The sequence below is a fragment of the Sylvia atricapilla genome, chromosome 1 (assembly GCF_009819655.1).
Source record: "Sylvia atricapilla isolate bSylAtr1 chromosome 1, bSylAtr1.pri, whole genome shotgun sequence".
In the NCBI taxonomy this organism is placed as follows: domain Eukaryota; kingdom Metazoa; phylum Chordata; class Aves; order Passeriformes; family Sylviidae; genus Sylvia; species Sylvia atricapilla.
Genome location: NC_089140.1, coordinates 118,736,288 through 118,755,249, shown reverse-complemented (window position 1 = coordinate 118,755,249; position 18,962 = coordinate 118,736,288). Strand labels below are relative to the sequence as shown.

The following is an 18,962-nucleotide window of genomic DNA, read 5'->3' as shown; positions in this document are numbered from 1 at the left end:
CCAAAGGAATCTCTGTGCATTTACAGAAACCAGCGCTGAGACATCCTTGGAGGATCATCTTGGAATTGGCTATATGTCTTGATGTATTTGAAGTACCTTAGAATGTCTCCCCAGTGATTAACTTGGACAGTGACAGTTGAGCTAAAACATAAATCATAAAATTCATATAAGAATTTGGAGGACTACTCAGGGTTTTTAGTTCACATGGAAACCTCTTGATGTCAAACAGGACTGCTCTTCTACCAATACCTGAGCTGTACACACTTTTACAGAAGGTGTAGTGCCTAAGAACATCTTAAACCTAGCATCTGGAGCTCCATAGGAGGGATATTTGCCCCCCTTTTTTAAGGAAAAAAAAAATCTATATAATGCTTGGTGGAACAAATCCCTGGATTCTACCCAAATTGTCCAGGCTCTGCTACCATATGAATGCCATTGCTTATAGTGAGTGAATAATGGATAAATGAACGTTTCATTCCACACATTTTACTTTTGTTCATGAATTGCCCAGTGGCAAATCACATAAGTCATAATCACTTGCTGAGTAATTTCCACAAATTAGTTTTGGTCTGTAGCTCCATTGCCCACAGTACTTTGTTATTAATCATTATTATAAATTGATTCCTTCATAGGCTGGTTCTGTTAACTTTGAGGTGACAGAATATTGCTTTTTTTTTTTTTTTTTTCCCTGGTGAGGTGAAAATAGCATGTAGATCTGCACTGCCAGTAAAAATAGCCAGCCCTACAAATTAAAAATTTTCTGCTGTGAGTTCTGTAAAATTGCCTGAATGGGCATGTATTTAACCAATAAACTCAGCTACCATAAAGAAGAAATATAGAAGCCTAAATATACTGAGTCAGATCAGCTGCACTCCAGTCTCAAAGCAGCAGGAGGGGGCTCTGGCCTGGATCACTCTTGTCTCAGCCAGGCTGAGCACAGTTCCCTGTGCCTCCCCACCAGCCCCTCACTCTTGGACTATATCTCTCCAGAACAAGTTCTCAGAAAACTTTTGTGCATCATGCACTGCTGTGTATGCAACTGTTCCTTAGGGAACAATATGTGTCTGAGGTCAGAAGAAATGAGGCAGGAGGGGAACAGAGAGCCATGCTCTTTTTTGGGGCAGGAGATGGCAGTTTCTGGTTTTCACTGAGTGGCAGAGGTAGTAGCAACTGGGAGATGCCATCAGTATGTGTACAGCAGTATGTCTTGTCTCCAGCATGTTCCTACATAATTTCTTTCAGTCTCTGTGGGGAAGAAAACTAAAACCCTGGTAACTGTGCTTCCTGCCAGCAGCACCACCCCACATCCTTAGACACTTTTTGCACAGATCTTGTGCCAAAGCCCACTGGGGTAGTTGTGACCGTGAGTATGACAGGGATAAATGATGGTGGAGCTCCTGCCTTGATTTTCATGTAAGATGTATAGTGTGTAAGTAAGTATACTATACATGTATAGCAAGTACATTGCATAGCAGTGCTGAGGACCATATTTATATGGTTGTGATGGACTGAAATGCAGCAAATACTTAGACAATTCAAGTGCAAACTCATTGAATTATTTATTTTCCAAGCTATAGATCATTGTCCAGAGATTGCCTGCTGCTGTAATGCCATCACAGGTGCCAGTCTTGAATTTTTCATTTTCTTTTGCAGTCCTTTGCTCTAAAAAATAATTTCTCTTTTTATAGATACGATACAATCTTTAATCCCGACTTAGTGTTTAATACCAGAAATATCTTTTTGCAGGTTCACTGTTCCATCCTTATAATTTCCAAATTATTACAGTAATCAACAAATGAAAGAGAAATACTTAGGATGGTAATACCACAGTAACATGAACATTACTGCCCATTATCTGTCCCCCAGGACTCCTCTTGTCCATCTGCTATCCCTCTGCTTTGTACACCTCTCCAATGACTGGCTATTTTCTCCTGCTCTTTCTTGTTCAGAAGACAATTTGAAGAGCCTGTTGCTGATTTATGAACCCTTTCATGGTTTTAATTCTGTTGGACCTGACTGACAGAAACAAATGTCACATTCCCAAGTGCTTTGCAAAGAAACGGGGATTTTCTTGGGTCCTCAGATGCAGCAGCTTCTGTTTATCTGCTCTGGAATTTTCCTTTGTAAGCATTATTTTTGAAGCAGCACTTCATTTGAGCCTTGACTGATAACTTCTACTCCATCGGTGGTCTCCAAGTACTTTTTATCACATAACGCCTGACTGGGATTGGGACTGTTTGTATAGGTAGCAAAGAACCAACTGCTCTGTGAACATTCCTGGCATAATAGAGTTAGACCACTCATTCTTCAGTAGTTTTAATAAAAGAAATTCCTGGGCACAGCCAGGCACTTCTTCAACTTTAGGAGAAGCCAGCCTAGCAGGCCTTGAAGCCAGAACTCCATTCTCTTTTGTTTGTTTTCTAGCCCTTACAGCAGCTGCTTATCCATTGTAATCCCTGAATTGATCCTGTCATTGCAGTTCAGGGAATCAGAAAAAATGTCTCATAGGGAAAAAGGATCACTTGGCTATAAATCTGATAGTTTACACCTCCATAGGAAAATGCTTAAAAAGGCTTCAGAAGACAAAACCCTGTCTGAAATGCACTAAGAAAGTCTGTCAGCCCAAGTGGAGCTATTCTTATTTGCAGAAGGAAAGAACTGGCTCAGCAGCCAGGGCTGCCTGCATTTTACTTTGCACCTACAGCAGATATATCTGTAATAAGCAGATGCTTTGATTTTCAGTCTAGATTTTACCCTAGCTCATGGTTAGGGTTCCATTCAGGTATTAGAATATTTCAGATACACAAGGAACATCAGGTGACAACAGAGAGTATTCATCAGTATATCAAAGTACATGTTTGGAATCCACTTGCCAGTCTCAGAAGGAAAATGTTGTTGCAGAAAAACTTTAGTGGGGAAATACAAGACAGAACAGGGTAGCCCAGGTAGTGACAGTATTGTTCCCACAAGACTCAGAAAGCATGGACTTTCTGAGATGGAAGGAATCTGCTTCCTCTAAGGAAGCCTGAGCTCAATAAAGTCATCAGCACACCCCCAGTGGGAGCAGAATCAGATCCAGGGCTTACTATTCCATTTCCCATGCAGTGCAGCAACAACTGCAACTTGAACCAAGCTATAAATAGCTTAATAATAAACAAAAGGAGGGTTTGGCATTTTCTTAATGAGTCTGTTAAAGACTTTTTCACGTCTTTCAAATATACTTGGCCCAATGGCATCTGTACTTGTAAGAACAGATATTCAGTTACTGTATAATTGAGTATGAGTTTTATCTCAGTGGACTCTCTTGAGGAATAGCCTACAGGTTCTTTTCAGTGTAGAGCCCTGTGTAAAATTATACCAGTGTAAATAGAGTAGGAAGACCATTACTTCGTTATAGTTCCACAAAGATTTGCAAAACTCAAAACTTCAAGCTGTGCATTGTTCACATTCTGTTCCTGCCAGTGTTATGGTTGTTGCAATCCCATGAATCATTCCCAATTTATTGGCACAATTACTCTTACCAGCCTCACTGAAAAGCAAATAAATACTGAAAAGTTAGAGCCAGTAAAATGTCTAGTGCACTCAATCAGAAACCTAAATTACTTTGCACAGGGACTACCTTGTGAGTCCTTTTAGAAAGCACAGGGAATTCCACACTGGATTGCCACTGGACCATTTTGCAGCTGAATGCAAAATAAAGGGCAGCTGAATCAGACTGGCAGTCAGGACTGTCAATTAAATTCCTTAATTGGCAGGAGCAAGTGAGGATGAAATCAGTCCTGGCCCTAAAAACATTTGCAAGGGTGAAGACATTCCAGAGGAGCAGTTCTGCGCCTTCCAGATCAACCACAGCCCTGCTGTAATTATGCAGCAGTGTCACCGTGAACAAGAGTCATTCTTGCTTGCTTCTTTCTTTTCATGTGTACCAACACAAGTCTAAAATCCTGGTGCACACTGTACATGTGCATGTGAGAGGTGTTTGTGTGCATACATGTAAGTGACTGTGTTTCCCATGTATTATGTGATAAAACTCAGGTAGTCAGACCTCTGATGATGCCAGTAAGACTAAAGTGTTTTCCACTTACATTCTCTGTCTCTCCTACTGCGTTTATAATTGAAAACATATCTAATGACTTTCATGACTGCTTAGGTCTTTAATGCATCTATACCTGAGTATCTGGATATAAATGGGAGACCCACATTTCCTGAAAGAGCCCATGAGCAAAGATTACCCCAGTTTTCATTATTGACTGCACGTTCCGTTTTACAAGAGACTCAGAAATCCTAAGGCATTTTGACTGACAGCATCATAAAAATAATTATATTCTGAACTTTACAGTTGACAGCATTTCTCAAAGAAATGCTATTTGTAGTGATGGTAAGCACAAGGCCATCTTTGGCACCTGTATTGCTGGACACAACTCAGTAGGAATAAAAACTGGAATTGCTAGGTAATAAAACATCTAACACAATTATGTCTCCATGGGGAATAACACAGATAAATCATAAACTGTTTTCTCCAGATACTAAATGTAAGTTATGGCAAAGTTATTCTAGTTATTTTCATGACAAATATCTCTTTTGATTGATACATAATTGCAGACCTGATGAGAGCAGTAAGCATCTTCCTTTCAGGCTAAATGGAAGAAGAAATTAAACATCTGCTTATGAAAAGGTAGTGAGGGACAACTGGAGGCTACTGCCCAAGAAAACAGCTTTAATTACAAAGGCCAGCCTAAACCCCATGGTCTAAAGAAGCTGAGCATTTATTTCAGTCACGTGAATTTAAAAAAAAAGACAGTGGGATTTAGGCAGCCATGAGAGTGTTCGTGGGGAAAAGCAGGGAGACTCTCTTCCTTTCCATGGGCATGGAATGAGCTGGAGGAAAACCGAATTAGGGAATAAAAAACTCCCTGTTCTGTTTTCTGTCTTGGCAGAGCAGAAGAGAGTTTTCTGTGCACCATTTGTGATATGTGGAATTATACTAACAAAGTGTTTGTATTCTTGGAAAATTATTTGCATAATTTTTACTTTGGAAGAAATTCTGAATCCTGTTAGTTAAGCATTCAGATCTGTTTGAAATATTTGTCCTTTTGCCTTGTGCTGACTTTTCATCACTGCCCTGACCAAAACCTATGAGACTAATGAGTTCAGTGTTGCTATACCTTGGAAGGTGTCCAGGTAAGAGTTGATAGATTTATTTGAGCTGTCTTTTAACACCTCACTTTAAAGAGAAACAGCCTACAAAGAAACCTGGCTTTCATAAGCAAAAACTGAAGTACAGGGACTTTTGTGGGACAAGTGAGGCTGAAAAAAGAACAGGCAGTTAAAAAAGACTACTTTTTATGTAGTTACAAAGTGTAATCTCTTACATTTTCTTTGTTAAATAAAGCAATAATGTGTTTAAATGCTTTGGAAAAAGAGATCTGCCTGTGTGTTCTTACATACCATTTTTTACTCATAGAAAGCAAGTCAGGATGCTAATGCCCCCAGTGAGATTCTGGGAAAGAGAATTCACTGTGCCCCTGGGGAGCCACCACTGTCCCAGAGAACAGGTACTCATGGTCACACTTGAGTGGCAGGTGCTGTGTAATTGGTTCTCCTGGTCCCAACTCCAAACATGCTGAAAAATCTTACCTGGGTTCTGTTTATTATCCAGAGGCTTTAACATCCCAACACCTTTTAAAGGCAACCTGCTGCTTGAAAGACAGGAAAAGATGTGCAAATAAGAGTGTTCTGAAAAGGAGATGAGAATATTTAGGTTTGCAGACACGCTCTAAAGCATATTGCTTTTCCTCTAGCCTCAAGATTCCAGGTGAATTTTGGGGTTCAAATATTTGGCTGTACACTCAGGGAGTTTAATAGGATTTCTGCATCAGTTTGTTTTGTAGCTCGAGAATCTTCCTCCCACCTACCAAATCCAGCCACCCATACAGCAAATAGAAATCTTTTGGCACTGACTGGTACTCCACAATACTGTCTAAAGGCTCATGTGTAGTGTGTGTGGGGGTAACAACACCCCATCATAAAGAGTGAAGAGGATAGGACAGCAATTAGTTTCACTGCCACTCACTAGTCAGCAGAGCCCAGCATGGAAATCCAAGACATATTTGTGAGAGGAATGATGTTGAAATAAGAGTGATTCCTTCAATAAGACCCTCAGTATCCTTGGAAGATGCAGTGATGAAGTGTCCTGAAGATGACAGTGAGTAGAAGATAGTTGGACTTGTTCAGTCCAAATATGCTTGCTCTGAAATCCATCTTCTGTTTGTCAGTTTCCATGTACTTGTCACACCAAGGACAAGCTGACAGCTGCAATATATATAAGATGTCTGGTGGAGAAACGTGTTGTTTGTTATATGCTTTATAAGGCAAAATCAAGCCAGTGACTGGTATTCTGGACAGCACAGGTAACATCTCCCAGAGAGGCACTGACTGCTTCATTTACATTGCAAAGGATGAGAAGTGGGAGTCAAAGGAAGCCAAGTTACCCAAACGGGGAACTGAGATGAAGTGGAATGATTTGCATCCTAAATACGGGGTTTTTTTGTCTCATTTCCTGAACAATGCCAGGAGTGAAATACTGCATTTTCACCAAAAGAGGATAGTGGCAATATGCTCCAGATTTCATTAGTAAAAAGAAAATTGCTTCTGCTTTTAATTTTCACTTATAGCCAGTAATGTGAGGAACAATTAGAATATCTCAGAACTTCAAGAGTCTGGTGATGTTATAACTAATAGTGTGAATATTGGTTGTTTTATCCCCTCCGTGGTGAGTTTCACCAAAACAAATCCTGAGTAACTGTCAAGAGCAAAAAAATGTTTCACGTGTATATCAATTGTGATTTGTTCGGGTTTTTTTCTACTCTAGTTTTGTGTGTTTAGTTGTTGCAGTTGGCCAGGAGACACTTCCCTTCAGTTGTTCTTAGCTTGCATGTAACAATCTGTTGTTATTTTTATAAAGGTGGCTCAAGCTGAGCTGATTGATAGACTGTTATTCTAAGAGCAACAAAATTACCCTTTCTGATGTATATTTTTAGGAATACATCTTAAAGTCAAATACACATATCTAATGTGTGAAATTCCCCATGTTGAATTAGAAGGGAATTTCACTGGGTGCCTATAATTTATCAAAATATGGAAGACAGATAAACTAACAAACATAGGGTGTTAGCACAGTGAGACAACCTTTATTTGTAAGCAGCATTTAGCACCATTTAATTCATGACTTTGATTTCTACTGACCATCTGTCATAGCTGCTGTCAGCTTCACAAGCCTCATGAACTTTGCCAGTCCTGGTGTTAGACTTCAAAAGATGCTGCACCCACCCACCACTATGGATCCAGAGACCATATTGTGGCAGCATGAAACAAAGAGTGGTTTTGGCAAGAATAAGTAGAGGCTGGCCCTGTGTTTCAATTCTGCTCCTTCCAAAGTAGCAGGCATTTAATTGGATTAACTGGCTGAGCTTCACCATTGCTGGAAGAGGTAGCACCAGGTTCAGCATCAGATGCCCTCTTAGTAATCAGAATATTCTTACTCAGGGTCATTTGAGAAATGGTAAGAACTAAACCTGTCTCCCTATAAACTCTGTTGCAAGATTGTACTCCTCTTGCAAATGAGGTCCATAGCAAGACCAAGTAAATGCATTTGATGTTTTCAAATAGCTTCTATGACAGAAAAGAAGTGGGGAGCTTTTGAAGTATAGCTTATATAAAGTTTCTAAAATACCTGGAAAGCAGTGGACACTCATGAGCTGTACAAAGAGCTTCATCAGTGCAGCCTAGCACAGCTGATTCAATAAAACAGAAAAGATAAGACAAAAAACCAAAATATATTTATCAAGTATTAATTCTTTTTAGATTCTCTTTAAGAAATGTGTGTACATGTAGTCAGTATCAATTTCCTTCCTTGTATTCAGCTTACAAACATATATTTAAGGCCTGTGGATCTTGGCATGCCTATTAGTCATTTTGATATAGACTGTCGCTGAAACTCCCATTTATAATTTCCCATGAATATCCAGAAGCTCTGGAAAGAGTTTTGTTGATTTGTGTTCTTTCCACTGTCCCCCTGCTGGCTGAGGTGGAACTGTGCTCACCTCTGTTGAAAAGTATGTGCTAGTACACTATATTACTACAGGGTCCAGAAAACTGAGTTTCAAATCCCTTTGAAAAAGGGATTTGCAGACTTTCTTGCTTTCTTGTAAATTCATGTCCTGGCCTAAAATACCCAAGTGTATTTCAGATTTGGCAACAAAAGGAAGTAAAAATGGACAAGAAACATCCCTGTGTCTGTGCAGATACGGATGGCACAATAACAATAATGGTATTGCTCAGTAGCTATAATTTTCTACAAGATTGTCATGATCTGGTTATCTTAATCATGTTATTTTGACATTTAATATAAAATTATTGTGTATTCATTGTCTTGGTGACCTGTTACTGACCTCTGAGCAGCTTATTATCAAGGATATAACATGAGTACATTTTGCAAACAACACTGGTACGTGCTATGCTTTCTATATCTCTTTAGCTCTTTTTTGCTGCCCTAGTGAACACAGAAAATGCCTTGCAAAATAAAAAAGACTCGTGGACTGCATAGGAGCTAATGCATTGGGAATGTATAGTAGCATGAAGCTGGAAGTAGCTTTTGTTTTGATCTGTTTGAGGAGGCATATTCTGAAGACTGTTCTCTGTTCTCATTGGCAAATCTCCCAGGCGAGTTGTGGTAAGCTGGACACAATCCTCAAAATCTGCTCCATTAGCATGAGTGTCGAGCTGACCAGCTGATGCAGTTTTATTGTCTCTACCATGCCTAGGGGGTTTGCCCTACCTTCAAGCATGCCTTCTCCTGGACTTCCCCACCTACACTGAATGCATGTGAATTACAGGTTGGTTCCTGCACTACAGGTGGACTTGTGGCAGCCCAGCAGTCCCTTGCACATCGTGGAAGGTACCGTCGTTGACGTGCGAGTACCGCGGAACACGACATGGAGCCTGCTGCCCTACCTCCAGCAAGCAAACATCCAGTACACGTAAGCCTGTGCTCCACTTGCCGTGCCTCACTCCAGAGACGTGGCCTTTGGGGCAGGTCTGCACCTACCACGCCAAGTGTGCTCCAAAATGCGCTCCACACCACAGCAATTAGGCTGGCAGACAGCTAGGCATTGCCAAGAAAACAACCGCTTTAATGGCACAGCAGAAAATCTCCCACAGGCAGGCAGCTTTAATTAAATGCCCTCCTTTGGAGTCAAGCTGAAGTGTTTTCAATGTATGTGAAATCACATCTGTTAAGAGAGGGTTGGTAATTGCTAATTCTGCAGCCTGCTTTGCCTCTTTCTTTATATAGCACAAGTAAGGTTTATTTACAAGTGAGCTGCAAATGCAGAGGCAAAACTTCTTCATCAGTTATACAGGAACTGTTTCTATTATTCTCCATTCCTAGTGACCAATGCAAGTCATACAGCACAAATGCACGTTTAGGTTCACATATCATTTATAGTGCTCCTTAAAAAAAATTCAAGGCAATTTTGGAGCATACTTATCCTTTTGTATTTGTCCCTATGATATACAGGACAGGAGTTATGATCTTGTCTTTAAAGCCTTCTCAATGATATGCCTAAGCCTTATCTGAATAATCAGTGGATGAGTTCTCAAACATTTGCTGAATAAAGACCTACATGAGGTTATTTATACTTATTTCTCAGTGATAAAAAGATGGTGTAAATCATACTATAGATGTATTTATGTATACATATTTATAGTACTCATCAGAATCCCATTTTTATTATAACAATGCTCTCTTCTTAATTAGTTGTTCTACAAATACAGAAACAAACATAAGGAAATTAAGTACACAAGCTCCATAGCTGCAGCTCAGAGTGACTTTCATGTGGGTTCAGCACTGCTTTGGTTTTGTTTATGTTTAAAACTGAGATGGGGATTTTTCTAATTGTTTTCCTGTGCTTATAAAAAAATGTTCCCTAATTACTGTGACCCAGCAGTTGTATTCATGTCTGCTGCTGTTCCTGCTCACAGTAATCACCTTTAATGAAATGACAGAAGGACATTTTATATGTGTTATAAACACTCTCTGTACTTGAAGACCTCTGCTTGGGTTGCAAAGCAATGTGCAAAGCAAATCTGCCAGAGCAAAACATCTCTGCAATTTACCTCAAAAAACATGCTACAAATGCTAGCTCAACACTGGATTAATCTTCCACAGAGAAAATCTCTCTGACTTTCGGCACACAAGTTGTGTGCACTTGAAAGGAAACTGGGCAGCATTTTACCAGCTCCAGACTTGTCCTTTGCTTTCTCCTCTTATTCTCCTCCCATTTTGGATGGTCCCAGCCATTAGGAGCAAACCCCTGCAGAGCCTGGACAAGCATGTTCTTGTCCTGACAAGCCTCCTGAGATCTGTAACTCCACAAGAGCCAGGAGGATTCACCATGAGAGTAATAACAGCCATAGTCAGAGAGCAGCAGGAGCAGGCTGGCCAAGCACAGCCATGCCCACAGCACAGCTGGGGTGGGGACTCCAGCCCTGAGCTGAAATGCAGCTCCACAACCGATATTTTGTACAGCTCCTTTTCATGGCTGATTTTCACAATATTTTTTTAATTATTTTTTTTCCCACACACTAAAATGGAGGTAAATTTCTACATCCCTTTTGGAACTGGAAAAGTCTGAGTCAATCTCCAGGTAAAATTTCAGCTTGATGCAGTGATGCTTATCTAAATTATGACAAATCTACAAAGTCAGGAAGCATTTCAGCATCCGTAATAATGACCAGCACTTGCCTGTAAAACAGGCTTATCTCTCTTAGGGTTTGATTTCATGACAAGACGGCCGTGAAAACAAGCCAGGCATCAGCTAAACTCGCTGCACCAAGTGGCCTCGGTTGTAAGTTTTCTGGTAAAGAAGCCACTCATATAACATTCAGACCTGAGGGACTTGAGGGCCTTTGTGTTATAAGCATACATAGTACATAGTCATTTAAAAGTAAAGAAAAATTACCATATCTGATTTAGAGCACAGACGCATTAGTTAACAGAGTAACCTTGATTCTGGTAGGTGCTTATACTAATCAGAATTCTGCAAAGCAGTCCAGCTTTTTTTTTTTTTTTAATATTAGATGCCCTGATGACTTGAATAAAATCATTCCTTTAATCAGCTTTACAGTACTGGTCTTATGATATATATAGCACCTTGCAAGTCAAGACTATAATCCTTTAGTTTGCTTAATGAATGTTGCTGATGTAGAACAATGTATTTCCTAATTATACAACTACTTCAGTAATGCAATGGAAGATGAGAATAACCTTTACTTTGATTCTATATGTAGATCGACCTATTACCTTTGAGGCATCTGCTGCACAGCTGAGTTAGGAGCAGAGTAAATGCCATTTCTTTCCATTATTTTCCAATCACAGAAGCTAATGCCTATAAAAATGTAAAAGGTTGAATGTGATTGTCTTTTTATGGGAATAGTGAACTAGTGGCATGGTGATTACACATTGCCATGCTTTAGGAGAAGGGGGCATACAAGGATGACTCTCATTTGTACAGTAATGTTGTTACAGATCTCTGTGACAGTATTACCAGATTCTGCTACTATCTGGTGGTACGGATGGGTGCTTCAACTTCTTCATTGTAATTATTTTTAGATGTTTTCCACCTTAAAATTTTGTATTTGTGTTATTATTTATTTTTGCCATAAAACAAGAAAGTTTCAGCTTACACAACTCTTTCTGCATTTTGCTCTTAATGCAAAGAGACTCTCACGTTTTATGCAAGCATATTTAATTTTCACTTAGTTTTTTTTCGTATTTTTCCTATGTTATCGTAACAAAACTGGCAAACAACTACAGCAGAGTAAATAACGTAAAAAAGCCCACTTTAGATTTTTTGTTTGCTGTTTTTTCTTGTTTCAGACAGAATGATAATGCTATCAAGTTCTTAATTTTTTTGTTTTGCCTCTGCCACTTGTATGTATATGTAATGTTCCATGCCACTCCCAAGAGAAAGTCTGTCCATGTTTTCATAAGCTTACAAAAATTTTTGAAATGGTTTGAAATCATTTTTCTGAAGATACATGATCACATAGTATAATTCAATTATAAAAAGACATTAAATGCTGCTCCATAAACAAATGAAAGTAGGTGCTTCTTCACATTGGCTATATTATTTACATCATTTTGTTTTAATTATTTAACAAGCTTACTGTGTTTCTGAAGGCACTGTTACATTTCAAAGCAGCTGGAGTATTTATTTGGCAGCCTATATTCAAGTGAGCCTGAAGCATTCTATTGTCAAAAAGTAACAAATGAAGTCAAGTCAGGATGGTTTAACTTCTGCCATATTTCTTCTAAACGTGATTGTTGTTCTGATTTAGCTTGTATGTTCTTACAGTTTTTCAGTAATACCACTATCTTTTTTTTCCTAGGATTCTCATATCAGACCTACAGGAAGCAATAGAAAACCAAACTGGAGGGAGGTCCCATAGGAATCGAAGGTCCCTCTCTGGGTACAACTACGAAGTGTACCACTCCCTGGAAGAGGTGCATTAAAATTCATATTGTCTTAAAATTCATATTCATCTTAAACTTCATATTCATCTTATCTACTACAATGTTGTATTTAGTAAGGCTGAGGTTTCATTCCCTTTACAAGTTCTGGTTACCTGTCCATCTTCAGGAGTGTTTTAAGTGTTTCTTCTTCAAAATTAGGCACTTCCTTGGGGGGAAAAAAAGAAAAAAAATATATAATATTTGTATTCAAGACTTATCCTTAGATACAACTACTTTCAGAGCATCTGAGTTTTGTTTTTAAAGTAGGTCTTTTACTCTGGTGGAATAAGAGATTTCAATGAGTGATTGGTCGCACTAAGTCATTTAATTAAGCAATATGAGTAAATGCTTAAGTTTTTGCACAGGAGGTACAAATACGTAAAAACACTTAGACACAAACTCATTTATGAGGAATACTGTCCTGAATGATGGCTGTGTAAATAATTCCTGTTGATTTTAGTGTGGTCACATGTACAGTTTGCACCAAAACAAAGTCACTAGGGCTGAACATGGAGAGTGCTGCACCACAAGACCTGGTGCCTGTGAAACAAATACTGCAGGCAGCCCTGAGTCCTGCTTGTCAATCTGCTTGCCATTGTGTTCTGGCAGGCAGAAATACTTCTTTCTTCATTCTAGTAATACTTATAGGCAGTGGTGGATTAGCCATATCCCCATATTTTCGATGGACAGCTTATGCATTCCAGTAATACCTAACAAGGAAATGGAAAAAAAAAATCCCATGTGAAGGCTGCATCCAGCCTCTGGCTATAGAGCTATCAGTGCCAAATAATGGTTAAAGTGTGAAAACAAAACCAACAAAAAAGAGAAAAATAAAAACTACAGGAAAATCAAAGAATAGACAGAGAACTGAGAGCTGAGCTCAATAAATGTATTACAGTTTCTTCCCATGAAATGCAACGGTTGAAGCAATGATTTTATTTTCATGTTTGCAGATCGAGGACTGGATGCATTATCTGAATAGAACTTATTCAGATCTTGTTCACATGTTCTCTGTTGGAAAATCCTATGAAGGGAGACCACTGTATGTACTCAAGGTAAAGATTAAATAGTCATTAATGAGACTAAAATCTGGAATGAGGGACAGATACTGTTATTTATGTTACAGCATATACACCAGAGACACAGCTTAACAGTGTTTCCTAAGGATGAGTTGCTAAAATCTAAGTATCTCTCTGAATGTCATCTTTAATGAAAAAAAGGGGAGAAAAAGCTGGAAAACTAATACCCAAATCCTATTTACCTGGATTGGATATGCATGGAGAAAGATACCAGGACAAGTTCAATTAGCAGGATTTGGATTTAAGAGGATTGGAAAGCTCTTTTGTTTATAGACAACTAGGAGAGCAGTTACTCTGGAGAGGGATTCCAGAGGACTGTGGAGCCCTTTTCAGCATGTGCCACACATGCTTCTTCTTTAGCTACAGACAAAATTTCAGGATTGTATGCTCTCAACTCACATGATTATGACCACAAATTAGAGTGTGTCAGCAAGATGCAAAAATCTTACTTTCAATGTATTTTCTTTTTATCTCCTATTGAAGAGTCTGAAAATTTGATTCATTATAATGCAATTCATGTCATTGCTCCTCACCCTACTCCATGTGATAATCATTCCTTATAAATGGGAACTTACAGATCTCACTTCTCCTAGAGACTTTTCCATAAGTCAGCCTCATTATCTTGGCATACCTGCCTACCATTATCTTGGCCATACCTTTTAAAACAGTAAATTTTTGTTCCTTTATATGAGGAAATTCAAAATGGTTTTGTCTCTCTCATATTCTATTTTCTTCTCATTATTGTGTTTTCACTAATATGATGGGATCTATTGGTATTTTGTGAATATTCACACTTCAAGTTAGGTAAAAGATCCCGGCCCTACAAGAAAGCTGTCTGGATAGACTGTGGGATTCATGCAAGAGAGTGGATTGGCCCAGCCTTTTGCCAGTGGTTCGTAAAAGAAGTAAGTGTTTAAAATTTACACTCATATAGTTCCTTCTGTTAAATAAACTTTGCATTTTTGCTGTAGCAGATCTAACACACTACCAATATGGAAAATAACTAGACATTATACCTCTCATTTTTTTGTAATTATTTATGGAATGCTTAAGTGCTTAATAAACAAAGCTGTTAGTGACAGCCAGACACAACTAGGCACAGGACAAAAATATGCCAGACACATACTGGCAGAGATATGAAGTAGGATTTTATTCCAAGACCTAAAAGTGTGAACATTTTCAGTAATTTTGGTAATGGCCCAGGTAAATCAGTGCCAGTGTGTACTGCTTCAGATCAGTTCAGCAGTATCTTTGTTTTAAGAACTTCGGTTAAAAGAGACATTTCTCTTTTGTATAATTACACAGGTATAGAAAACTAAAGACATAGAATCATTAAATAGAGTCACAGAATTGTTTAGGTTTGAAAAGAGCTTAAAGCTCATCAAGTCCAACAGTTAACCTAACACTGCCAAGTCCACCACTGAGCTATCACCCCAAGTGCCACATCTACACATCTTTTAAATACCCCCAGGGATGGTGACAAACATTACATGGACAGCCTGTTCCATATTTGACAACCCTGTCAGTAAAGAAATTTTTCCCAGTATCTAATCTAAGCTTCCCTGGGCTCAACTTGCTGCCATTTCCTCTTGCACCATCATTTGTTTCTTGAGAAGATGAGAGGCCAGCTCCTACTTGGCTACAGCCTCCTCTCAGATACTTGTAGAGGGCAATAAAAACTCTCCTGAGCCTCCTTTTCTGTAAAGACCCTCAGATTCCTCAGCTGCTCCACATCACATTTGTGCTCCAGACCTTCACCATCTTCAATTCCCTTCTCTGTACTCACTCCAGAGCCTCAATGTCTTTTTTGTAGTGAGGGGCCCAAAACTGAGCACAACACTCAAGGTGTGGCCTCACCAGTGCCGAGTACAAGGGGACGATCCCTGCCCTGCTCCTGCTGGCCATGCTATTGCTGACACAGGCCAGGTGCCACTGGCCTTCTTGGCCACCTGGCACACAGTTCAGCTCATGTTCAGCTGCTGTTGACCGGCACTCCCAGGTCTTTTTACAGTAGCCATTCTTCCCTCAGCCTGTAGCACTGCATGGAGTCTTGGTGACTCAAGTGCAGGATCTGGCACTTGGCCTTTCTGAACAGTTGGTCTCAATCTGTCAAGAATTCATCTACCATGTTTCCATGATGGCAACTATCAAAGTTCTTCTGCTGTGCAATGGCTTCCAGTTCCTGTTTGTTGCCCATCTTATGTGTATAGATGTGCTTCAGTTGGGCTACTGATCCAAATGCCTTCTGCAGAGAAGAAGCCCTAATTCCTACATGACCATTTTTACGCACATTTGTGGTTTCTAACACATCAGTAACCCTTCTGTCTTTGCTGCTGCATGGATCTCCATCCTCAGCCCCCACTGTGATGGCAGGCTGAAGGACCTGTCTAAGACAACATCCCTCAAACATCTGTGTGGTGCCCCCAAGTTTACCTCTATCAAGCTTGGTTTTATCCTCTTCCATCTTTAAATCCAGTTTAAAGCTTTCAATGAGACCACTTAACTTGTGTTTAAAGATCCTTTTCCCCATTTGAGACAGGTACACCCTGTCTCACTGGGAATCCTGCTGTTGTATAAACCAACTCATGATAAAAATCCCCAAAATTCTGCCAGTGACACCAGTCTCAGACCCAGGGATTGATTTGCTGGCTGTTCTGCTTCATAGATGGATTTCACCTGAAATGATGGACTTCATATTATCTGAAAAACAAGTGATTCCAATGTTTCTTTGATTCTATCTCATTGGGTTTATTCTCCCCTTATTTTTGATGTCTAGCATTTAGTCTCCATATTTATCCATTCGCAGTTTTCAAATGAGAGGCAAAATCAAATGGAGCTGAAATTTTGCTTCCAAACTGTCTGGTTCTGTTTTGGTTCTGAGTTGTTTTTTTTCTTTTTTTCTTTTTTTGCTTTTTTTTTCCTTTTTTTTTTTTTTTATATCAGCACTTAAACTCTTCTAATTTGAGATTCATTACAGATGCCTTATATGTTTACAGGATTTTATCATTTCCCCTAGCCAATAAACTTTTGTTCAAGATGAGACATTAGCTGCACAATGGAGACTACCTAGCAATGTAATTGGCAGAAGTCAAAAGTGGCTTAAAAATACCCCCACAGTTGTGCTTTGAGTACTTTGCATACCATTTTTTTGCACAAAATCAGGGTTGCAATATGCTTTTACAAGCTTCTTTCTATAAACACGCAATTTTCTCACTTTTCTTCCCACCCATCACTGTGTAATTCTAAAATGTATTAATACCTCCTCTGATTTTGTGAGAGTAAACCTCTGCATCATCAACACCCTAATGCTGACATGATCATATAATCATGTGTGGCCTTCCCTTGGGCGTCACAACAGTGTATAGGGAAAATACAGAAACAGGGAGGCCACTACCGTTTGGATGAGCCTGTCATCACAAATGGGATAAATGACATTCAGGAGCTGGTCTCTAAATTTCAGTGTGCAGTGATGGTGTGTCTTCTTCTTAAGACTCCCGTTAATGTAAAGATGAACTAACTTGCAATTTCTGAGCAGCTTTCCTACCCAGGAGAACATGCTGCAGTAAGGAGGGAAGCTGGGACAGAAAAGCATTGGTGGGAAGCCTATTGTTTAAATTCCTCTTCCTTACCAAAGCTTTCCCATAAAGCAGTACAACGTGAAAGCAGGGTAAAAATCATAAGACTTCTCTGTGGACCTTATAGCACAATATAGGCTGTGGGTATGTATATACAAACCTTCTGGTTGTTATTTGAGATCTTCAGAGAGTGGCTTGTAAGGCTGTTTCTCAAATTATGTAAAAACATTTTCCTGGATTAAAAGTAGTCTCCACAGAGTTCCTTCAGACTACAAGAATGTACCACCTTTGTCTGCCCATCCCTTCTCAGAGCAGTATTTCAATCCAGCATTAAAGCAAAAAGCATCAGGAAGAGAATACATTATGCTCATAGTCTCCATCATCATATTAAAAAAGACTGGCTAAGGAGGAGAGACAAGATGATTACATGGCTTGGTTTAGGATATTACTTTTCTCATTGTATAAATTATAAATTTTTAGTAAGAACTCTGGGAAAACTGAAGGTCTTATTGCACTTCAAACTCTGCAATTCTCTTCTGCTGGCAAACTCCTCCCTTAAGCACCTCTGCAGCCTGGCAGCCCAGTTTTCCATCCTCCCTGGTACTTACGGGCAGTTCTGAGAAAGGGCTGTCAGCTTGGAAACAGATTTTTCCTGGCGTGTTTGTTGACTCTAAGGAATAGCACCACAAGTCCATTGATTTAAGGCAAGCAAGAAGAAATGCTGGATTTACATGATGTTGGCTTCTTTTCTAGCAGGAACAGCATTCCTTTGCTATGCAGGCAGCCTGAAATGTCTTACCAAGCTTTCTCTTCACCCTGTGATCTCTGAAACTTATTTTTATTGTAGTATAACCACGTTCCTGTGTATAAGAAGGCTTTTCAAGCAATTTATCTTAGGAAGAAAACCCTCTTTGCATGAATGTCACTGAACATTCAAGCCTCAGACTGGGTGCCTTAAACTTCACCAAATATTCCTATTCCGTTTGGGAACCCTCAGTATCTTGCTTGCAAGACAGAAGTGGCAGTTTCTGCATGACAGTGGATTTGCTGCTAGCAGCAGGAGAGCACCTCCAAAAAAGGTGGAGGTGGCACTGAGCAGCTGCTCTTGGGTTTTTCCTGGGTATGGCAGCAGCTCCCCACTTTCTACAGAGAATCTGGAATCGTTCAGCTAAACTGGACCTGGCTCCCACCTACTTAGGAATGCAAAACAGACTAAAGCAGATCAGACTTGGGGAGTGAGGATGTAAGGCTGGAGCATGGGAAGGCAAGAAGCTGCCTGCTGTGCAGGCTTGTTCTGTATTTGGGCAGTTACAATAATTAGAGAAAATGAAAATAAGAACTAGAGAAAGAAATACACAGAAATTAAAGATTTAAAAGTGAAAGAGAATGCACAGGATATTATGTGATAATATAATTCAAAGTACAAAAGCAGTCTACTCACATTTTGAAACAAAAGGAGAGCAAAGACTATGGTGTGGGGAGTTGTGGGTTTTGTTTGGTTTTCTGTGTGTTTTGGGTTTTTCTCTTATAATCTACTCCAGAATGAGCTCTAGCCTTGGCTCCGTGTTCCATAAGTCTGATGTTAATAACAACATCACTGTTTCTGTGGAAGGCGCCCCTAAGTGTCTGTAGGCTCTGGTTAAAGATAATCAGATGTTCTGTCAGGATTAGCTGCACTGGTGGCCTCTGACAAATCCCACCTCATTGTCATTGAGTTTCGAGTCAAGAAAGGGG

General features: G+C 39.5%; 1 protein-coding gene across 1 annotated transcript in view; it reads left to right on the top strand.

Annotated features, from left to right (window-relative positions):
- Window positions 1–18,962, top strand: part of CPA6 (carboxypeptidase A6) — an 82,101-nt gene that overhangs the window by 40,440 nt on the left and 22,699 nt on the right. The window contains exons 3-6 of the mRNA XM_066332121.1: window positions 8,914–9,038; window positions 12,451–12,565; window positions 13,528–13,629; window positions 14,454–14,558. Coding sequence (XP_066188218.1) covers window positions 8,914–9,038; window positions 12,451–12,565; window positions 13,528–13,629; window positions 14,454–14,558 — 447 coding nt within the window. The remainder of the gene's footprint in view (window positions 1–8,913; window positions 9,039–12,450; window positions 12,566–13,527; window positions 13,630–14,453; window positions 14,559–18,962) is intronic.